Source organism: Lissotriton vulgaris, chromosome 3_2, assembly GCF_964263255.1.
Source record: "Lissotriton vulgaris chromosome 3_2, aLisVul1.2, whole genome shotgun sequence".
Taxonomy (NCBI): domain Eukaryota; kingdom Metazoa; phylum Chordata; class Amphibia; order Caudata; family Salamandridae; genus Lissotriton; species Lissotriton vulgaris.
Window position 1 is genome coordinate 192,255,350 of NC_141690.1, and position 24,514 is coordinate 192,279,863.

The window sequence follows — 24,514 nt, forward strand, 5'->3', positions numbered from 1 at the left end:
GGATGTAAAGTATTAGCAAGTGAAGGGGAGATCGTTAACGGCATACAACCCAAGGCAGAGACCTCCTCCTGATTTGGGTTCTTCCGTTTTCCGTCGGCTTTTCAGACTGTACTAGGGCTTGAGCCCGTGGAACGAAGGGTCTTCCTGATACTGCATTTCTTGCTCTGCATTCTTTAATAAAATGTCCTCCTTTTCCACAGTACAAACATTGTTTTAGACAGCGTCTTTTCTCTTTCTCCTCCTGTGACAGGGGACCACGAATTCCATCTATCTGCATGGGTTCGGGGCTTTCCGCTGTTTTGGCACGTTCTTCCGTAGGGCCTTTAAAGCGAGGGTAGAATGGACGATTTTCCCCTCTCGTTCTGTCCCCTCTTCTCTCAAGGAGCCGATGGTCCAACTGAACCGTTAGGTCTATAAAGTCTTTGCAAGTGTCGGGAAGCTGTACCACTTGTGCCAGGACATCTTTAAGTTCCCCTCTAAGTCCTTGATAAAACAATGAGATCCGCTTAGCAGGAGGCCAGTCAGTTTCGACCACCAGCCTATTGAACATTGTAATGTATGATAACAAGTCCTGAGAACCTTGACGTATTGTGAGCAGTTCCCTGTCAAGGGTCAACATATGGGACTTTCTATCAAAAAGCTTACGTAATTCCAAACAAAAAGCAGGAAAACTGTGCAACACTGGGTCGTTTTTTTCCAACAAAGGTATGGTCCAACTTGCGGCATTGCAGCCCATATAGGACATCATAAATGCAGTCTTAGCAGGGTCATCTTGAAAAACCCCAGGTTTACAAAGGAAATGTAACCTACACTGATTCAGAAAGGTCTCCAACTTCCTGGGCTCCCCATAAAAGCGTTCAGGTGGGGCTAACGGAATACCCACATTTTGCACAACATGAACTGTATGTACTGGATCAGTCTGGGGTGTCGTAGAAGGGGGAGTGACTGAAGGAGGAACAAAAAACCCACCCCGTCTGCTCCCAAAGGTGTAGGTGTCGTGGTAACAGGAGAAGGCAATGTAGCGGGTTTTAGGTAAGGACTCCCCCCTGTCCCTTTCCGTGATAGTCCAGCAACCTCTCTCCTTAATGTGCCTACTTCCTTACATAGTGTCTGATTTTCTGTTCTAGACGTATTCGCTTCCTGCTGCAAGGCAGCTAGGCCTTCCACCACGGAAGCCAACACAGCCTCGATATTCATCGTCTGGGCCGGCGTATATACTTGGGCTTGTCAATCTGTCGTGGATTGGCCGCAGCGCAAGCATACAAAACGCCACTAACCTTTGCTCAAGATGTCCGTCAGAAACGATGTCTGAAGCTAAGTTCCCCAGTCCCTACCTACTACGAATCCCACAGCGAAAGGAACACTCACTGTGTGAAAGCGTACCCAGTCGGGAAAGGGTAAGTGGATAAAATAAAAAACAGGCAGTGATGATTCTTTGGGGTCCCTCTGGGTCTGGTCAATATGTTGCGTAGGATAGGAAAGAGCGTCCCACCTGGGTTGAGGAAGAGTAAAGAATATGGTTACAACCACCCTTTTACAGATTAACATAAATATTCCAAAAACCCCTATTCTACCACTCACCAGAATCACACACCACCCAGGCCGGTAAGGAACAGGCAAAGGAACTCTTGCAGGCCAGACAGCACTATAAATGAACACGGTTTTTGGAAGCTAGAGAATGGCTGAAATCCACTCGACACAAGAGTTCCTGGCCGTTGAGTACAGCGGTAAAAGAACAAAAACTTTGGTGGCTGTTAATACACAAGCCTAACACTACCACTGTTTGAGTAATCCTGGGTTTGGATCAAACAAGGAAGTGGAAATAAATGAGTCACTGTCTCTTTCAGGTTCGCAATCCAGTCAGGGATCACAACGAAACACAACGCATCCCAGAACGCCTCTCTGGTGAAATGCGTACGGAGTGTCTGCAAACACACGTCTTAAACAGCAGACGCGTTCGCTCACAGGTACCTTCTTTAACAAGACAAAGTCCAAAGAATGTCAATAGCAATTGTACCAATAAATCCCTATCTAACTATGGTTTGAACAATGAACACGCGACATTCGCAACGGAGGCGAGCCCGCTCTCCAATTGCCACAGTACTTATCAGAAGTCGTCAGGATTCAGGAGACAGGATTCAAAACGAGTTCCACTCTTCGGCAAGCTTCTTTCTTCCAGCTGAAATCCGGCGGGGATCACCATCCGCCATTCCAACAACCTCCGGATTGATTGACAAGCACCTTCCTAGTGGGAGGGAGGTGCTTATATGAGATACGCCCTGTGACTCCGCTAGACAGTCCCTTGGCATGCTGGTTAATGTAGTTCTTTCTGCCTGCCCTGCATATACTCCCAGGCACACACAATCGACGGGGCTCTCTAAGATGACACGGTTCTCGCCTCCTGGACCAGGAAATCGCTACAGATGGGTGCACAGGACTCCCAGCAGTGCCCAGACATAAGAGGGGTGGGTGCACAGGACTCCCAGCAGTGTCCAGACATATGATGGGTGGGTTGATATGACTCCTAGCAGGGCCCAGACATAAGAGGGGTGGGTGCACAGGACCCCCAGCAGTGCCCATACATAAGAGGGGTGGGTGCACTGGACTCACAGCACTGCTCAGACATATGAGGGGTGGGTGGATATGACTCCCAGCAGTGCCCAGACCTAAGAGGGGTGGGTGGATATTACTCCCAGCAGTGCCTAGACATAAGAGGGGTTGGTGCACAGGATTCCCAGCAGTGCCCAGACATATGAGGGGTGGGTGGATATGACACCCAGCAGGGCCCAGATATAAGAGGGATGGGTTCACAGGACTCCCAGCAGTGCCCAGACATAAGAGGTGTGGGTGCAGAGGACTCCCAGCAGTGCCCAGACATATGAGGGGTAGGGTTGATATGACTCCCAGCACGGCCCAGACATAAGAGGGGTGGGTGCACAGGACTCCCAGCAGTGCCCAGACATAAGAGGGGTGGGTGCACAGGACTCCCAGCAGTGCCCAGACATATGGGGGGTGGGTGGATATGACACCCATCAGGGCCCAGAAATAAGAGGGGTGGGTGCACAGGACTCCCAGCAGTGCCAAAACATAAGAGGGTTTGGTGCACAGGACTCCCAGCAGTGCCCAGACTTATGAGGGGTGGGTGGATAACACTCCCAGCAGTGCCCAGACATAAGAGGGGTGGGTGCACAGGACTCCCAGCAGTGTCCAGAAATAAGAGGGGTGGGTGCACAGGACTCCCAGCACTGCTCAGACATGTGTGGGGTGGGTGGATATGACTCCCAGCAGTGGCCAGACATAAGAGGGGTGGGTGGATATTACTCCCAGCAGTGCCTAGACATAAGAGGGGCGATTGCTCAGGACTCCCAGCAGTGCCCAGACATATGAGGGGTGGGTGGATATGACACCCAGCAGTGCCCGGAAATAAGAGGGGTGGGTGCACAGGACTCCCAGCAGTGCCCAGACATAAGAGGGGTGGGTGCACAGGACTCCCAGCAGTGCCCAGACATATGAGGGATGGGTGGATATGACTCCCAGCAGTGCCCAGACATAAGAAGGGTGGGTGCACAGGACTCCCAGCAGTGCCCAGACATATGAGGGATGGGTGGACATGACTCCCAGCAGTGCCCAGACATAATAGGGGTGGGTGGATATGACAATTAACCAATAAAAATGGCAACATAACAACATCCATATTCACCAAAAAAACAGACAGAAACAATTTACTCCATTTCAAAAGTTTTCACCAAACCCCGCTCAAACAGCATTTACCCTTTTCACAATTACTAAGAATAAAAAGAATTGCATCCACAAAGGAATTGTATCAAAAACACAAAGAAGACATGTTGGAAAAATTCAGAAAACGAGGATACCCCCAAGCCATCTTGGATTCCGCTTCACAGAGAGCTGAAATATTACAAAGAGATCACCTATTAAAACCCAAAGAAAAAATTGATGAACACAGATCTGTATTTGTATCCAAGTACTCTACAAACAGTTCTATGATCAAAAAATCCATCAAAACACATTGGCCTATGCTCGCACTTGAAGAGGATTTCAAAAACTTATTCAGACACCAACCAATCTTTGCGTATGAAAGAACAAAGAATTTGAAAGAATTGGTAAAGGACATGAAAGCAACAGAACATGGCACTTAAAAAGGAACTCTACCATGCCACAACTGTGGTAATTGCTCTGCAATCATAAAAGGAAATACTATAAACCACCCCACAAAAGGTTCGCCTATAAAATTGAAGGTATCTGGAACATGCGACACTTCAAATGTCATCTACTTATTGAGATGCCCATGTGGACTCTCATACGTAGGCAAAACACAAAGAAAAATAAAGACCAGAATTGTAGAACATAAAAGTAACATTCGGCTAAAAAATGACAAATCTACCATAGCAGTACATTTTAATGAGGCAAAGCACAACGTAAGCCAACTCAAATTCTGCATACTTGAAAAAGTGGCAACCCTGCCGGGCCGAGATAACAACAGCCACTTACTGCGCAGAGAAACCTTCTGGATAGACCACTTGCACCCTCCAGCCGAAAGGGCTCAATGAAAGATTGGATCTTCATTGTTATTTATAACGTGGACAGGTTTTGAAATTCAATGTATTTCAGCTCGTATTATAAGACTGAATTAGTCACAAGATTTTGTTAAATATGATATTTTACGTACGTTTTGCTATGCACATCAATATGTTTACCATGTATGAACAGTACTTTTTAACTGATACATCCCCACTTGTATGTTTTCCTATTTACATTTCTACATTCATATCCATATGCACCCGAGTTCCCGGGTAGCGATATAGTCCGTCTTTCTTGTTTACTTTTGTAAACACACGCCGTTTTCTTAGCGCCGTTCATTGCCATAGAGTACACAGAGCGCCTCCCGCTTACGTACGGTAACCATGGTAACACACAGCGAACGACCTATATACCATAGAGCGCTCCCGTATAGAGCGCTGCACGCCGAGATTAGCGAGGGAAACTCCACGGTTCCAGTACCCCGGTAAGACACTATGGGCATCTTTTTTGACATAGAAACGAGACATTCGTATTACGTAATGTATTTACAACCAGATTTCATTTACCTTGTTGCAGCTAAACATCGTGAATGAAAAATTCCATGCATTAAGGTCAGTGCCCAGTCATTGGGTCTCTATTTTTGTCTTTACACCAGCTTAACATGAGCACCCTATTTTTTATAAAATACACTTATGATTGTTTCCACGAACCTTATTAGTTTCACTACAGCATGTGGGGTATCACCTATGTAACATGTTGATATAAAAGCGTGTTTCCATACAGAGTTTATTTGGATACTGATTGTGACTTATGATTAATGTTTCTAGAGTTTATGAAGTCCCCTGAGGAAGGGCGTTACGCTTGAAATGCATTGGGCAACACTAACAACGTGAAAAAAATGTTTCTGAGACATGGAATATGTTGAACAGTCATGAATACAATGATATGTTTTGAACAAAATATTATTGATAAATAAATGAATCATCAAACATCAAAGAAAGATTTGCACGCAAATTTATGAAAGTTTGAAAAGGAGTGCATGGATGGAATGCATCTTGTGTTCACAGGATACATATTTTTATGGATATGACTCCCAGCAGTGCCCTGACATGAGGGGTGGGTCTACAGGACTACCAGCAGTGCCTAGACATATGAAGGGTGGGTGGATATGACTCCCAGCAGGGCCCAGGCATAAGAGGGGTGGGTGCACAGGACTCCCAGCAGTGCCCAGACATATGAGGGGTGGGTGGATATAACTCCCAGCAGTGCCCAGACATAAGAGGGGCGGGTGCACAGGACTCCCAGCAGTGCCCAGACATATGAGGGGTGGGTGGATATGACTCCCAGCAGGGCCAGACATATGAGAGGTGGGTGGATATGACTCCCAGCAGTGCCCAGACATAAGAGGGGTGGGTGCACAGGACTCCCAGCAGTGCTCAGTAATGGGGGGGCATTATCATCAGCATACCACAACTACATGGGGGTATGTTTACATCCCTAACCTGTGAGAGTCCTGATAGTGTCGTAGCAACACATCACTCACAGCAGTGTCCCACTACACAGAGAAAGGATTTCTGTAACACACTGCGTGACACACCACATGTGGTTGTGATGTCAGATCCCACATGCATACCCACCCATGGAGGTTGCAGGAAACTTACACACCCTACCATCATGACACAATAGTGTATAGTCATGTAACAGTCCATCAAACAAATAGAGCAAAAGGGAACACACACACTGTCATGTACATCTCTGGCCTGATATGAATGTCTAGGTGGTGGTCAGACCACCAAGATGTAGTCTCTCGTGGAAGGAATAGGGTTGAAACCCCTTAGATACAAAGCACAAAATTCTGAGTCATGTGCACAAATATCCTGCATAACAAATACAAACATAAGTGTAAGGCTGTGAATATACATCTGCATAGTGGGAAAAAGGGTGAATGTGTACAAGAAAGCATTTCTACATACTAAAAACACAAGTACAGTGAGTAGCATGGATGGCACAGACTAATGAGCAGTAGTCAACTGTGAGCAGGCATGGCCTTTGCTGAAGTGAACGTTCAACAAAATAGGAAATCTGCACACATGTCAGCACAACAATTGTGCAACTGTCTGTAGTGAAGATCTCATGTGTCACTGAAGAAGGGATACTGTTTGTGACAATGTCTGTATGCAAACTGAACACACACAAACAAAGAGTAATTGCTGCAACATTCTGATGGCACATAGATACCATGGTCCAACTCATCACCATCATACAATAGACATCTTTCACAATCCCAAAACATTACCATGACACCAACTCCTAGGCACACAGCACCTAAGCAAGTACCTGAAATGCAATAGTTCATAAAGAAAAATAAAATGCTTTATTCAGCTCCAAATGAAATTGATTTGAAAAATTAGTCCTGGATCATACAAGGCCAATGACCAGTCCACAAAAGTCTGCTTGGGGACGTTTGGGAGGTTCTCGACCCCAAACTTGCCTGCACATGATGGAGTTAAAGGGTTGTTGACCCGTGGGGGGGCATCATCTGGGTCAGGGACCGGAACCACAAGGACAGTAGAGGGAAGTGTAGGTGTTGTGTGTGCAGGGGGGGAGGAATCCTCCTCAGTTGCTTGTACAGCGCCAAAGCTGGAAAGATATTCAGTGTTGCACACTGCTGCCAGTTCAGCCAGACCACCACCTACACCCGGGGACACAATGGGAGTGGAGGTGCAGGGCTCTGAGTCTTGTGGCCTTTGTCAGGGGCTGCGTGCCTGCCATCTGACCCCAGTCCCTGTGGGTGTGCCTGCATCCCCCTGAGATTGCGTGCCAGGAGATCTGCGCTTACACTTCCGTGGTGGTGTGCTGGTTGTGTCTGATTGTGTGCGCGATCTTGTGTGTCTGGGTGTGCTCTGGACAGGTATGGGAGAGGGGAGTGTGGATGAGTCCGAAGGAGTGGGGGGGACGGATCTCTGCAGGAGGGCAACTGCTGCGGTCAGTGAGAAGTCCATGGACGATATAATCCGACGTTGGGCAGACATCGTAGCTGATATGCCCTCCAAGAATGACAACAACTGTGTCAGTATTGTAGTGTGGCCATGGAGGACAGTCAGCATAGATGTCTGACCAACATGAATCTGCCGGAGTAGGTCCACAGACTCGGCACTGAGGGCAGCAGGGGAGACAGGGGCAGGGGCTGCGGTGCCGGGGACGAAGGAGACATGGGGGCAGCACAGACAAAAGGGACTCTAGCAACTCGGAGGGTGGAGATGGGTTTGCAGGATGCGGGGACAGACACAGTAATGGAAGATGGTGTCACTGCGTATTCCCCCTCCTCCTGGGAGTTAGAAGGCGAGCTGTCCGCATGGTAAGAGATGTCGGCTTCCAAAGGTCTGGAGGCCTGACTTTCCTCACCCTCTGTGCCACTGGCTCCCTCCGACCCCTCAGCACTGGTGGCACTGCGGCTGGGTCCCTACTCACGGTCCGTGCTCATGTCTCCTCCTGTGTTGGTTGATGATGATGTGGGCAAGGAGAAGAAACAAAAATGCATCAGTCACCTGTACACATCTGACACATGAGCACAAAATCAGTTGGTCACACTGCAAATCATGAGGGCAGCATATGGAGGAGCAAGTAATGAAGCAGGAAAAATGACCAGGTTTCAAGGGCTTGGCAAGACTCACATTCTAACAGAATTATATGCAGCGGAAGAGGTGGCTTAGTCCGATATTGGCTGGTTCCTGCCTGTAAGCTTTCACCTCCTGATCTTTGTTTGTCAAACCAAGGACCAATGAGCAAGTGATTGTCATTGGAACGTAGAGATTGTGAATTACAATAGGGACAGAGACTCCACCTTAGGTAGACCGGCCCACAGCTTTGTCGTGCCCTGAAGGCGCATGTCAGTGCATAAAAATCTTGTTGTGTGCCATGGTCAGCCAATGGACTAGTCGAAGAAACGGGTAGGTACTCCATGGCACGTAGCCTGAACGCAGGTTTTGCAACGTCCAGCCAAGCTGTACAATAGAACGCAATTGGGACTGACCATGTTGTAACTTTAGCAAGTCTTGCTCTATTATATCAAAGGCAGATCATACAATGCTGTCCAGTGAATATATTCTGGAGGACAGATTCGTTAACCCATTGTCCACTACAGAAAGTGATTTTTCTAAATTTATATGATCAATTTTTCGTATTTTTTCTGCTGTTTCAATTTGCATTACTTTCCAAGCTTCGTTGTACGCAGCGTATACACCGGCCGCTATGAAACGTTTTTGATGCTGTTTGCGAGGTCCAATTATGAAATCTCGCAAGTCAGCACCTTCTTTAAGTAAAGTCAAGTGTTGCTTAATTTCAGCCAGTGTGGATTTCTGTAGCCACTCAAGGCATAGTTTCCCTACACTGTATGTTGTAACTATCCCTGGATGTTGTCTCTGGGAATATCTTGGGTCTGGCCTGGTCAGTTTGAACCCCTGTGTTTTGTTCAGGAATCTATCTTGACAGTTATTTGTGTCTGTGGGCCAGATCAACCATTTTTTCCAATCAGGATTTGTTCTGTTTTGGTGAAAAATATGGGATACGTCTATTTCCACATCCGTAGTTCTATTACTATCAGGTATAGGCTTCGGAATAGACGGTTTATTTAAGTCTTTTATCTTAGCTAAACCAAGACAAGTAGTTTGTTGAATGGTATCATTCAGGAATATTATTTATTCTGGGATCATGCAGGCTCAAAATAATGATTCTAGACCTTGTACCTGCCAGACTTTTGTACCCCAGATGGTTTTTGTTTCAATGTTATTTTTCCAAAATTCAAAACCAAATGTAGACATTTTGTCATAAAATGTTTCAGAATACATCAATTTAGTATTTGTCAACATTGTTTTCATTCCTGTCTTATTTAACATTTTAAAATAAAACATTTCTGGATCACTGTTGTTAAACCCTGTGAAGTATGGAAATTTCTCATAAAATGTCTTCGAACTTCCTTTTGGTGGAGTTGGACAATGTTCCCATTGATTATAAGTAAAAACATTTCTAGGTTGAGCAGATTTATGCAAATAGTGATGACCATAGTGATTGTAACAGTATAATTCCTCATAATTTGATGAACCCTGCAAATAATCATGTTCTGTGAATTTAGCTGACATTACTAAATCTGACATCATATTATTAATATTTTCAAAGTCCCAATCATCAGAAAAAGTACTTGGTATCACAAAGTCACTTAAGGAAACCTTAAACTGGTGTGGATACTTCAAGAGCTCAATCGGGCCATAGATTTCATAATCAATTCTGTCCCATGCTATACCACCAGGTATAGGCTTTGCTGTGATGTTCACTGATGACAGTTCTCTTTTCTCGATGTGAGAGGATCTGTGAGACTTTAGGACCAAGTTGATGTTCTGACTTGCTGTGACCATTGTACTATATTTTCCATCAATGAATTTACTCAAGCATAAAACCATGATGAGCCAAAGCAGGAGGAAAAGTACACCTAACACAGTCCAAAATGTAATCCATGGTGAAATCAGATATGTTTCTTTTAGTTGTTGAAAAAGTTCTGTCATTTTTTCTTTCAAAGTTTTTGTTGCTGGCTTGTCTCCATGTTCACTTGGATCATCGGAAAAGTCATCAAAGTTGATAAAGTAGCCAGATGCAGTTCTGTCAATTGGAGGGATTGCTTCCGGATTTCCATTGATGTTTGCATTTTCTTTTGTTACATTTGTATAGTCCGGAGCTACATCGTTGTAGACTGGTGTATCTTCATGAACTGTTGCAATTTGGGTTTCAAGAGGCAAAAGTTCCATGGCTTTGTTGCATAGTCCTTTTTTATTCACTGCAGGTTTATCAAATGTGATTAGTCTCTCAGTTTAGACCTCTTGGATTGTAGCAAAGTTTGGTCTTCTGCTATTTCTTGGTAGTCCACTGGGCCTGCTATTTATTATCGGTCACATGGTTGTGGTTTCACCAGGTCGATGGATACAACTCTGTTTTCTTTTTTACCAGCAAGAGGCGGTAGTACTACTGATCTTGTTCCGCGGACAGCTAAGACAGGTACTGCTTTTCTGTAAGAAGGCCCAAATTTAAGCATGGGCGAATTTTGCGAATCTCGCGTTCGCGAATTTTGCGGATTTGCGAACTCGCAATCCGCAAAATCCGCGAATTCTCGCGAATTTGCGGATTTTTTTTTTTTGTGTTCGCGCGGGTTTCTGCCAGTTCGCGAGGGTTTTGTACAATTTCGCAAAACGCGAACTTACCTGTCGGGTCGCAAGTTTCGCGAACTTGTTGTTTCTACGTGTCCAGCCTGTTTGGGACACTCTTCTTCATCACTGCCACTCTCTGTCACCACTGCCACTCTCTGACTACTCATGCCACCCTCTGGCCCACCCATGCCACCCTCTGTTTCATCACAGCACCCTCTGGTTGTCCAGTCAGTGTACATTATTGTGGCAAAGCAAAGCACACCTTCCCTGCCTCAAGTGACCTGAATTAATTTGGGGCTGATTAATGTGTCACAGAATATTTTTTTAGCTGGCACCTGCTTCCTTAGTGCTTCCTGATTAGTGATCTTTTGCACTTGCTAAGTGCTTTCATTGTTGCAAAATTAGTTACAACACCTGCCCTGCCCCAACTGACAATAATGAATTAGGGGCTGATTAATGGATTTGAACCTCCAGCCTGGCTCCTGCTTGTCTCCCTTAGCTGTAATTCAGGACCTTTGTGGCATATGTGTAACTATTCTGAGGTTCAGAGCAGGGTCACATAATAGTTGCAACTGGCAACTGAACTCTGGAGGGGCCCCTAAGGAAGCACTACAGGAAATGGCTACTAATGATGAGCCTGAACTTTTGAACCTGGTAAGTAGTTTCAGTTTTGCTAAGATCGTATTTCTGCAATTTTGCGCTTATTCGCGGGGCGCGAAGTTGTACTGGGAAGCCGCGAACTCACGCGAACAGTGCGAGCAAGCCATGAAATCCGCTGCTCGCAGATTTGCGGATTTTGCGGGAGATTCGCGAATCTCGCGGATTGCGAATTTACCGAAAATCCGCAAAATCCGCGAGCGAAACGGATTTTCCGCCCATGCTTACCCAAATTCCTTCTTCAACGCGATCTTTTCTCTGACCAGATCCCCAATCTTTGGAATCCAGACAGGTCTTGCTGGGACAGGTGGTTCTTCAGTGGTTGTTGGCTTAAACTTTGTTTCTTTCAAGTCCTGTAAAACAGTCAAACGATCCTTGATATCAAAGGTTTTTTCTTCTACCACTGAAGTTTGACGATCCAAGTCCTGAATAATCATTCTAGTACCAAACAAAAGTTCATACAGACTGATACCTCCTAGAGAATTTCTTGGCATGTTATTAAGACTACGTTGGACACTTATTAGATGTTTGACCCACCCATCACCCAAACCTAATACCCTCGCTGTTATAGATTGCTTTATGTCACGGTTTTTTCTTTCCACTACCGCATTTCCCTCAGGATGGAAGGGAGAAGAGTACCGCAATGCAATGCCCATGCTGTTAATGGCCTCTTTGTAAGCTCGAGAGCTAAACGCAGAACCCTGGTCAGAATGTAGCATGCCAATTGCGTATGTGCCGATAAGGACTCGCAAATCTTTTATAACAGTTCTGGCGTCAGCCGAGCACTGAGGTCTACATTTTAAGTGAATCTAGTCTTAATAATTATGGGGACGCATTTCTCCGGATGGATTTCTGCGTATAGATCGCCTGATGCTTTCTAATAAAGGTGTCCTGGCAATAGTCTGGTCCGGTTCACAACTGCGATCTCTGTTGCAGTCTGGACAATCCATTGCAAATTTGTAAATTTGCAAGCTCATCCCCAGCCACCAGTATTCTGATTGTAATTCTATTAGAGATTTCAAGATCTCTTGGTGCCTTAGACCCAATCCCATTTGAATTTGAATTTGAATTTAAAAGTATTTGTATAGCGCGCGTTTACCGGACGGTTTTATGGCGCTGTGGGGTAACTCAATTCAAATCAAATCAGAGACTCCAGACTGGCTCAGGTTGAGAATGCTTTCAGTTTCCCTCGGAATTCCATGTAGGATACTGAGGTGCGGATAGAAAGGGGTAGGGAGTTCCAAAAGGATGGGGCAAGGACAGCAAACTTGCATCCTCCCGACCTCTTCCTCCTAAAACGAGGAACCACCAGAAGAGAGAGGGCGGAGGATCGCAATTGTCTGCTTGGAATGTAGGGGTGAATATGAGAAATCATAAACGCCGGGGCTTTCCCAGCCAAAGCCTGAAAGACGAGGCAGCCAAGTTTAAACAAAGCTCTCTCTTTGATTGGGAGCCAGTGGAGAGAGCGAAGAACAGAGGTAATGTGGTGAGATCTAGGTAAACTGAAGACCAGGCGGGCCGCTTGGTTTTGCACCAGTTGGAGTCGGCGCAAAGCGTAGTTGGGAATGCCGTTATATAATGCATTGCCATAATCTAATCGTGAAAGGACCATCGCCATTAGAATAAGTTTTGAGGGCAGATACTGAAAAGAAACGTGAGATTTTACGAATGGTGCGCAAGACAAAAAAACAGGCCGAAACCACCGTGCTCACGTGTGAATGAAGAGTAAGATGTTGATTCAAAGTAATCCCCAAAGTTTTGACAGAGAAAGAAGGGAGAGGGGGGGAACCAAGCAGAGAGGGCCAGAAAGCAGCAGACCAAGGATTAAGTTTACCACCAGTCAGGACAAGCTCGGTCTTATCAGGGTTAAGTTTTAGATGATTGGTGTTCATCCAATCCCTGATGAATACCATCACTGACTGGAAGTTGGAGATAGAAAGAGAGGATTCAGATAAATTAAAAATAAGCTGGAGGTCATCAGCGTAATTAAACACTGTGACCTCCATCTGCTGTAACGCAGAAATTCGAGGAAAAATATAAAGATTAAAAAGAAGGGGGGAGAGAGAAGAGCCCTGAGGGACATCACATTGTACCTTGTGAGCAGTAGAAGAAAAATCCGCCAGGTGGACAGCTTGGGTACGGTCGTTAAGAAATGATCTGACCCAAGACAGGGCGGAGCCCCCGACGCCTGCCGCCTTGACACGGGAAAGAAGGATGGTATGATCAACCGTGTCGAAGGCGGCAGAAAGATCGAGGAGAACCAGCGCCTGTGGGAGATTGGAATCCAGACCCTCTCTAAGTGAATCCATAACGGATACCACCACCTTCTCGGTCGAATGCAGGGGGCGGAAACCAGCTTGAGAGGAGGCTAAGAACTTGCTATTCTCAACAAAGGCACTAAAGATTTTTGTAACGTGCCGCTCGGGGACCTTCGCCAAGTAAGGAAGGAGGGAAATAGGCGTCTTCAATCAACAAAACTCTCCGGTTCGTGTTTGGAATTACTCTATCCCCAACTCCAGGGATTTGAGCAAAAGGAACGTTGTTTGCATTAATTATGTATGTATTACTGAGTGGATAGTTGAGAGGTAATGCTGCATAATCGCCTTTTAATGAGGCTTTTACCGCCAGCTTGGTTTCTCCATCTATGTGTTTTTTAGAACCCTTTTTTGTGGCTACGGAAGCCGGTTGAACCGCTTCCGCTGTGGCTCAGTTAGCCAATGAATTCCCTGCAACGTGAACGCCATCACGTTGATGACTCAGTGTATGTTTCACGTGAGTCTTTTGTAGTTCTTTCTGCAAAAGAACAACTTGTTCCCAAAGCTTTTTATGCTTGATTGTGTCGCCTGTGTCATCTTTGTAACCGTTTTTAATCCAAGTCTGCATGCTTTTATTGTAAGACTGGACGCAGAAATGCGAAACGCACACTATCAGTGTGGGGAACTCGCGATCAGCATTTTCAAGCGCTATCTTTAAAGATCTTATTTCAGCTCGTTCAGCTGAACAGTTTCTGAGTGATTCAGTTTTGGTAATCTTCGGTCTGAATTTTCCCAGAGCGCCAGTGACCTTTAACAATCGCGCACGCTGCATTGTAGGATTTTTTATCTACATCATAGTGTTGTGCGAATCTGTCCATATAGATCACACAGGTATATTGTTCGAGAGGCTGAATTTCGATTGGCAGAGGATATTTTTCTTCGTATTCTAGATCGTTTAGTTTTTTCATTTTTGGGTCAAAATAGTATTTCACGTCTTCTGCAGCAAGAGAATTCTCCCATTGTATCCATTTTGGATCTAATGCCACTGTCTTTAGATTGCGTGGGCTTGTTAAAGCCTCAAGGGCTGATTCTGCTGTTAAAACAGATATTCTCTTGCCGGGGCCAGGGCTCTTTCTTTTGCTACAGCAGTTTGAACCGCTATTAGAATTTTTTCAGTAGAACTTAATTTTATTTCAGCTTGTGTGTACAAGTGTGATTTGTAAGCTATTGGTACAGTTTCCCCCTCATTAGAGGTCAGGTACGTGAATCCGCATCTTCCTGGGATGACTCGGATTACAAGGTTGCGTACATTTTCGCGAGTTTGCAATTTTGTTTTAGCTAGCATGTCTGTTTGTAATGATCTTAAAATTTCTGTGTGTTTCTGAGTCCAATTTATTGGTTTGAAATCAGGTATTATGAATTCATAGAGAGGTTTAACCCTCTCTGCATAATTTAGAATGTATGTTCTTCCGAAATTCAAGAAACCTAGTATTGATTGTAAGTTCTTCAGCGTTTTTGGTGCTTAGAGTACAGCACACTTCTCTAAGAAGCTGTCTGCTAGGCTTTTGCCTTCACTTGATAATTCATATCCTAAAAATAGGACAGTTAGATGGGCAATTCTTGACTTTTTAAAGTTGGATTTGTAACCCTCTGATGCAAACCCAAGTATTATGGTGTTCACTCTTTTTAAGTGAGTCTCCAGGTCATCGTCTGTAAGATAGATGTCATGGACATAGGATAATGCCTCATCATCATGTATTTGTAATAATTCTATTACCCTTTCTGAGAATAATCCTGGGCTATTCTTGAATCCCTGTGGGAGTCGACAAAATTTTTTTGCGACCCCATTGTTGAGAAAGCGGTCAAATACCTGCTTTCAGGTGCAATGTTTTGACAGAAGAATCCATTAGATATATCTAATGTTGTTTTATATTTTTTGCGAACGATGTTATTCATTAGTGCTGCACTGTGTGAGTTTTGTACTGCAAATGTTTTACAACAGGAGTTTAGGTGTCTGTAGTCCAAAACTAGACGATATGAATCGTCTGGCTTGGAGACAGGAAACCAAGGATTGTTCATTTGTGAGGTGCATGTTTCAATCACCCCCTGATATTCAAGTTATCTATCTAAGATCTCCCTGACTTGCTTTTTAGCTTCTTGTTTAACTGGGTACTGCCTTTGTGCAGTAGGTTGATTATTTAACTGGGTTTTGTAGGGAGGAGAATACTCATCCCATCCTACATGATTTTTATATAAAGCAGGAGCTTGGGCCACTGTCCATTTTCTTGCGAATGTGTATTTTTTATGAATTGGATTGAGAAGGCAGGCATAATCATTTCTTCGCCATGAGGGCACTCCCTGACAAACTCTGGTGGCCAGTCTTTTTCAGCTAACAGGATATCATAGCCTTTAGACAGATTCTCCCAAAAGAGACCTTTTATTTTCCTAATTTTATCTCCCTCTATACGTAATGTTATTTCATATAGTTTATGGGGCACGCTAACTCGCGTGTCTGCAGTTTCCACCTGAATGTATTCATTTGTGTCCACTGTCTCCAGAAGATTCATCAGGATCTTGCGAGGTATGGTCACTTCTGCTGTGCTGTCTAGTATTGTCTGGGCCCACTCTCCGTTTTTCAGTTGTGTTCTCAGAATCCTCAGCATGTTTAATTTTAATACTTTCTACCTTCTTTCTGGGAAATAGTTTTTTACTTTGATGAGCAGGTTCTTGGTCTTTGGACTTGACGTGCTCTCCTTTGTGTTCTGACGTCCTCTTTTTTCCGATTTCTGTGAGGAAGCCTGAAAAGATGGAGAGGGACATGTATCAATATCTTGATATCTGTCATGTTTTCTCAATTTATCCCTATCTCTAAGGTTGTATCTTTTCTCAGAGGGTTCCCTTTGGGGAGACTTGCCTCCTCGGCCAGGAGATCTTTCTCTCCGTTGAGGAGACCTTCCTCTGTACTGGAATCGATTTTCCTTGGGAGTGGATTGTTTATTACCATCCCAACTCTTTTTTGGAGTGTTTATATTATTTTTAATTGGGGTTTTACTGGTTTCCCACCCAAACTATCTCTTCCTAGTTCTTCATAGGATTTTTCTATGATTCTGGCAAGTTCAAATGGTTGGTCTGTTATATCTGTCTCCTTCAATTTTTGCCGGATTGCCACACATGCTGCTTCTCCTTTTATGTTGGCTAATACTATAATCCAGACCTGCTTAAAGTCTTTCAGTAATTTCATACCCAGAGTTAAAGCAGGTTCTGGACCGTATTCGTTTTGAATCTGTCTTAGTACATCTGGTATGACCGCCATAGACGGGACACCATGTATTTTTGTGTAGATGGAAGCAAAGACCGTGCCCCAAGTGTCACAGTCCTCCACATGTGGTGCGATCTCCATTGGGAGGCAGATAGTCAGAATTCTGTGTTTTTCATGAGGTGTAGTATTAGGAAATACTGCCTCTATTTGAGTGATTTTTTGAGCTAACCAGAATGGGATTTGTTGCCGTTTTGTGGGTGTTTTACCAAGACATGATTGTATGTTCTGTGGTGTAATTTTGTTTTTGTTCCCCTGATGAGGGGTCAGTTGTGGAATGTTAATCGCTGGTTGGACTGTTGAAGCCCGCATGACATATTGGACCAATTGTCTATGTATTTTAATTAATAGTTTTAGCTGAGCTAAAAGTTCCCGGTCCGACATTTTATCAATGTCTGGATGTGGTGTGTAGCTGGCTAGAACCGGCCACATGGCTCCTGGTATACCTAGTGGACCGTGCCTGGTGATGTGATTTTGATGTTTTAGGGCGCCTTTAAACCAGAGCAGGTGCTCTTGGTATGTTAGTGGAATTTCAACTTCCTCGATAGGAGTGTATACATCCGGAGGTACCTCTATTTTGTAATATTGGAAATCTTGTGTCGCAGCGTGTGCTGCTGGAAAATGTATCCATGAATAGAATACCTCTGTCTGCCGAAACTCATGTGCCTCTATCACAAATATGACCGCACAACCTCTTGGTGATAGTCCATTTTCTATAAGTTTAAGAGTTATAGTTCTTCTTACATTAATCGGAATGAGTATAACATTCGGGTCATTTTCTTGGATGGTTGTGTCATCCGCTAGGAGTTGAGGTGCTAATCTAGCCTTCTCCCTTTCATTGTCACTTTCCCCCATTTTACTGAAAGAAAGCTTTTTGTTGCAGATCAAGTTTCAAGGAAACAAAGATTAGGTGCACAATATTTTGGAACACTGTATCCTTCAACGTTTATTAAACCAAAAACGAATACATAGGATTCTCATCCTACTAAGTTTCAGCGGATATTAACTTTCCACCCACTCCAGACGTCTATTGGAGTTTTTACAGGAAAAGTGGTCTGTGTGAAAAGCACGACTGAGTTACTCTAGTGTCTTGCGTTAGGTTATCGCCTTACCAAACGTTGTGCGCCATGTAGTGTAGTTCGTATATTCCCAATAGGCTCTGCGCATTGGAATAACATAAACAGCAGTGTAGACGTAGGACTGAGGTCATCTAGGTCTCTACTGACTATGTTAGACTTAATCAGTTTTGCCAGCTAGCTCAGAGGTCACTAGAAACTTTCTCGAATGAATAGGGAGGGGTTAACTTCCCTGATTTGGACAAGAAGGGATTATTATTATTATTGAATTTTGTACCGCGCATGGTTACCATGGGGCATCCCAGCGCTTATAGAGACCAAGAGCAGGCTACTAATAGAAAACAGAGAAGCTACAGTTATTCTGGGAACAGATACGTTTTCAGATGTTTCCGGAATCTGAGAAGGTTTGGTTCGGACCGCAGCGAGAATGGGACGGAGTTCCAGGCGAGCGCTGTATGGATAGAAAAACTCCTGCCCCCTGAGCGGGCTCTCCTGATTCTCTTCTTTAGCTTCTGACAACCATATAACATGACAACTTTGCTCCCTCAGAATAAAGAGTGTATCTCTAGAGTCGTGTGAAAACAATAGACAACTATTTCACTCAGTCAATCGTGCATGCTTAATTTCACCAGAGTGCAGAGAAATAGAGAGACAGGCGTTTTCAATAAAAGGTGTTATTTTATTGAGCAGTCTTCTTTCTCATGCAAGAGAAATGAATTGCCACAATTGCAATACTTATCATAAAGTAAAGTACGTACAGTAAAAGTAGTATTATGAAATATTACTGTAAAAGCATTGATATGGTTTCTTAGCCATATGGTACTTTAAAATGGATAAAATATATACATAAATAAAAACATTGACTAACAAACTCAACTGGTGCTTCTAAGACACGCCTACCCCGGCTTACCTGACCTAAGCCTAAATACGTGGGAAGGAATACGTAAGTTGCAGTCTTAAGTTAATTTAGGTTTTTTGCCAAGAATCTGAATCAAGAATTCTCTCTAAGGTTTTAATCAGCGCCGTACCTTGGTTATAGAATGAAGGAGGTCTTCTATCTCGTTTCTCAGGACTCGATCTCCCAGCAACCCGCGAGGGTGACTTGGGAACACCGGAGTTGGATTTTCTCGGCTGGAGAAAAAGACAGCGTCTCTCTCAGTGCGTCAAAAGGGAAGGGAGGTTTCCTTCGGCTCTCCGCAAAAGCTGGGCTCCCGGGCAAGTAGAACGTCGCTCTGCTCCCAACCACCGTGTGTTTGCTTAAGCCAACGTTGGTATATTTATACCTGAAAGGTGCCGGGTTTGACGTAAGGTTGGACATAAGACGTCACTAAGAACTAACAGTTCTTTCTGGACTCCAGGAGTTCTTGTGCAAATCAAAACAAAAGCAGGGGGTTTTCCCGGGCTGCTGGAGGCTTGGTTTGTTTAAAGAACGCGTTGTGCTTTCTAGGAGTCTATGGGAGTAGCCTTGCCGTATTTGGACTGCATGGGCTATTACTAAATATGGATATGATTCCTATGCCTTTATAAGGATATTATTTGTTATAACCACATAAGGGCATGAATCGGGAATATCGAATTAGGGTCCTAGATAGAAACACAACAGTGCATGAAATGTGAGTAGGTGGAAAGTGCTGTACAAAAAAATGCTGGGAATCCATAGTTCACAGAGGGAGATGTGATGCCTTGCAGTTTGAGTCAACAGAGTCCAGACCACAGTGCTTGGCATCATTGGTGACACTGAGACCAGCAAGTCAATGAGGGCGAGTCAGAGAGTCAATAAGGTGATGCTGTTGCACACATAGGCAAGATGCCAGACCAGGTGACCTGGGAGATGTGCATGGCCCACTGCCTCCCAACGTCTTCTCGATGGATGACCCACCTTCCTTGGGGGACCCTCATTTGCAGGCCTTGACGATGCCTGGGACGCTCCTTTGGACAAATCCACCTCCTCCTCCCTCCCTGTGCCTGTTGGTAGTCTTTGCCTCGATGTTTCAGGCCTGGTGACACAGGGAGGGTGCTGCATGTTGTCAGCAATCCGAGGGAGTGAATTTCTTATGTCCCTATGCACCGCCAAGAGCTCAGCCAGTCTTTCCTCCATCCGTCCTTGGTGTCGTCATTGACTGGCGTGTTGCTCGGCCTGCTGGTTTTTTGTTCGATGAGGGCCCCCACTCCCTGGTGTCCCGCTGGTATACCTCCATGATGTTTCTGAGTTCAGATATACCAGGCCCTTCAGCTTGCTGATCAGGTTCTCGCCTCTGCCTTGTGCCACTACCACCACCCCTGCCCACACGAGCCTGGCCTGCTGTTGTGGGCACATCGGGTTGAAGGAACCCCTGAGGGTTGACAGTGGTGGTGTTGTCTGCCTCCTCCTGGGTGCCCGGCGAACCTTGTCCCTCATTTTCAGACTGGCTCAGGTGTGGATTGTGGGCAGGGCTCCACGCTGTCTGCTGGGATATGGCAGAATTGGGTGTAGTGGTTGGCGCAGATGTCCTGGATCCAGCTGCTGCACGGGTTTGGGATCCAGGGGTGCCAGGTTGGTCGGGGTCATCCATGGAGTGGTGAGAGGCGTCGCTGTTGGTGGGATCAGGATTCTGCGTAAGCATGGGCGAATTTTGCGAATCTCGCGTTCGCGAATTTTGCGGATTTGCGAACTCGCAATCCGCAAAATCCGCGAATTCTCGCGAATTTTTTTTTTGTTTGTGTTCGCGCAGGTTTCTGCCAGTTCGCGAGGGTTTTGTACAATTTCGCAAACGCGAACTTACCTGTCGGGTCGCAAGTTTTGCGAACTTGTTGTTTCTACGTGTCCAGCCTGTTTGGGACACTATTCTTCATCACTGCCACTCTCTGTCACCACTGCCACTCTCTGACTACTCATGCCACCCTCTGGCCCACCCATGCCACCCTCTGTTTCATCACAGCACCCTCTGGTTGTCCAGTCAGTGTACATTATTGTGGCAAAGCAAAGCACACCTTCCCTGCCTCAAGTGACCTGAATTAATTTGGGGCTGATTAATGTGTCACAGAATATTTTTTTAGCTGGCACCTGCTTCCTTAGTGCTTCCTGATTAGTGATCTTTTGCACTTCCTAAGTGCTTTCATTGTTGCAAAATTAGTTACAACACCTGCCCTGCCCCAACTGACAATAATGAATTAGGGGCTGATTAATGGATTTGAACTTCCAGCCTGGCTCCTGCTTGTCTCCCTTAGCTGTAATTCAGGACCTTTGTGGCATATGTGTAACTATTCTGAGGTTCAGAGCAGGGTCACATAATAATTGCAACTGGCAACTGAACTCTGGAGGGGCCCCTCAGGAAGCACTACAGGAAATGGCTACTAATGATGAGCCTGAACTTTTGAACCTGGTAAGTAGTTTCAGTTTTGCTAAGATCGTATTTCTGCAATTTAGCGCTTATTCGCGGGGCGCGAAGTTGTACTGGGAAGCCGCGAACTCACGCGAACAGTGCGAGCAAGCCATAAAATCCGCTGCTCGCGGATTTGCGGATTTTGCGGGAGATTCGCGAATCTCGCGGATTGCGAATTTACCGAAAATCCGCAAAATCCGCGAGCGAAACGGATTTTCCGCCCATGCTTAATTCTGCGGAGCCTGGGACTGTGACCCCTCTCCCCCCTGGTTGGGGGGAGGTTCGGCACGTTGGCCTGTGGGTGTGAGAGATTCAAACTATGTTACTGCCATTCAAAGCAACATCCAATTTTCATATATATTGTCATTGTGACTGATCCACCTGCTTAGGATTTGTCTCAATGTTCAGTTGTGGATGGGTATTTAGTGGGGTCAAATAGAACTGTGCTCAGGAGTCATTGACATGTGAGGGTCTATTTACAATGAGTGGCAAAGCCAGGCATATCAGCAGGGATTTGGCTGTCATTGAGCAACCCAGATATGCCAGCATGGATGCAACATATTTACAATGTGGATCACCATGGTGGGAAAACATGACAGCTGCGTCTCGCATCTGTGCCATGGTAGTGGCACATTGCTGGAGTTGTGTCGCTGGCGCTTCGCAGATACAACAATGCTCTGTGTCGCCCTATCTGCACAATGCTGTGTCAATCCTTACGTCTGCTTCAAGCATGCACAGCGTTTTGAGGCAGCATGTGCATAAAAGTGACTGAGTGAAATGTTTAAGATTTCACTCAGCCACTTTGGGAGGTGCTGCTGTGCTGTGAGGTACTGAGAGGAAGGGGTCCCAGCCAGAGTGAAACAGCGAATATACAAGTTAGAAAAAAGTCAAAAAAAACACTCAATGTATCCGCATTGTTATATTCACAATGGGGATGGATATATTAAATATAATACCAATTAAATTACACAGTATAGTAGGTTGAACAGTGCCCCTGGGGAAGGGAGGGAGTGATTATGTGAGGATGGTGTGATCGAAGGGAATTGTGACAGTAAAATCAACCAATTCTCGAAAATGTATTGGTACGTAAATTGTCATACACTAGATACAAGGACCATTGGTTCAATATACAAATAAACAAATGTCATACTTCACAAATACATTTAATGTGACAATATTGGCGTGAAGTTGACAAGCGAGGTGCTGTTGTCGACGTTTCTACCCTCAATGTATCGCAGTAATTCGTTGTACCCTTGCTGGGGGGTCTTCATCAGGACAAGGTACGGGGCAGGCAACCCAGAATGTAGGTAGAGTAGTCTCACGGTACGACTGAATCTAGAAGGGGATCGCTCCGTAGTGACCTAAAGTTTGCTCCGTTGTGTCATACGCTATGTAAATAGTCGCACGCGTCGACAGCCGCGAATGGGGCTTCCTAGTAGGGCCGTTGCTATGGTGAAATCCTCATGTGACTCAAAAAATCAATGTGGCAATGTCCTCATACTGGTACAAAGGCACAGGGGTCGAGTGTGTTGGTTCACAAGGGTTTTGTCCATAGGACCAGACGCCGAATGGATCTGGCGTGTAGTATCGCTCGTTGCTGGAAATGGCGAAGTGAGGGGCAGCCATCCCCCACCACAACACAACCAGTACACCGACTTCGGGCGCAGGGCTTTAGAACATGGCACTTCTCCCAGATGCATCACCTCATCAATACCCAGCACCATACCGCAAATTTTGTGCATCCATTGTCTCACAAAGGTGAAGCTACAGCGTTGTGATATTAGCGCATGGGACTTGTGAATCCCACCGTGAATTTTTTGCTTGGATGCTTCATCAGATCTGTATTTGTTGTGTTACATGACAATTGTGCCAGTGGGCCACTCCATTGCCTGTCCCAGGTGGCTATGTTTAGGTAAGGGGTGTGTGTTGGGAGTTTGAGTCCGATTAGCTAATGGGCGTCACTCGTGGTGTGGCTGTCCCCCCATGGAGCATGCTGCCATGACAGTGGTTGTGAGTTCCTGTGCAAGATTTCTGACCTTGTTGTCCTGGTGTTAGTGTTATCACTGGTCACAGGAGGGCCTTGTGCTGCCTACACCAGGGCACAGTGTCAGATATCTTATCAGTACATTCACACACCATGTACATTGAGCATGGTGCATGGGTGTGTACCTGGGCCATATGGGATGACTGCAATTGGGCATATGCGTACACAGCATTGTTGATAGGGGTGTCCACATTTTTAGGTTCTTCACCATCCCCCTTGCACCCTCCTACCCTCCCCCTTGCACCCTTCTGGTCCTCCCCCTTGAAACCTTCTGGCCCTACCCCTTGCACCCACCCCCATACTGTTGGCCACTGCTGGGAGTCATATCCACACACCTCTCATATGTCTGGGCACTGCTGGGAGTCCTGTGCACCCACCCCTCTTATGTCTGGGCACTGCTGGGAGTCCTGTGCACCCACCCCTCTTATGTCTGGGCCCTGCTGGGTGTCATATCCACCCACCCCTGATATGTCTGGGCACTGCTGGGAGTCCTGTCCACCCACCCCGCATATGCCTGGGCACTGCTGGGAGTCATATCCACACACCCCTCATATGTCTGGGCACTGCTGGGAGTCATATCCACACACCCCTCATGTGTGGGCACTGCTGGTAGTCATATCCACATGCCCCTCATATGTGTGGGCACTGCTGGGAGTCCTCTGAACCCACCCCTCATATGTCTGGACACTGCTGGGAGTCATATCCACCCACCCCTCATATGTCTGGGCACTGCTAGGAGTCCCCCCCATGTGACATGAGTTGTTTGTATACTCACCAGGCTCCATGACTCCTTGAATTCCATGTACTCCCACCGGTGGTAGCAGGGCTATTAACTTCTCCTCCCAGGGCTGGTACCGTACTGGTCTGCGGGGACCACCACCTCCAGTGTACTGGCTCTGGGCGTAGTCCTCATCCATCTTCCGCTTCACCACCCTCCGCAGATCATACCACCTGTTCTGGCAATCCCTCCTGGTGCGCCTGATGGGTGCAACAGCATTAACCCTATTGACGATCCTCTCCCACAGCCGGGATTTGTCAACTATGCTGGTCTGTCTGACCAATGTGCCAAAC

At 45.7% G+C, this 24,514-nt stretch overlaps 1 protein-coding gene across 1 annotated transcript in view; it reads left to right on the plus strand.

The window, feature by feature from the left end:
- Positions 1-24,514, plus strand: part of POLN (DNA polymerase nu) — a 2,377,116-nt gene that overhangs the window by 1,307,437 nt on the left and 1,045,165 nt on the right. Inside the window, exon 15 of the mRNA XM_086964459.1 lies at positions 14,878-14,898. Coding sequence (XP_086820585.1) covers positions 14,878-14,898 — 21 coding nt within the window. The remainder of the gene's footprint in view (positions 1-14,877; positions 14,899-24,514) is intronic.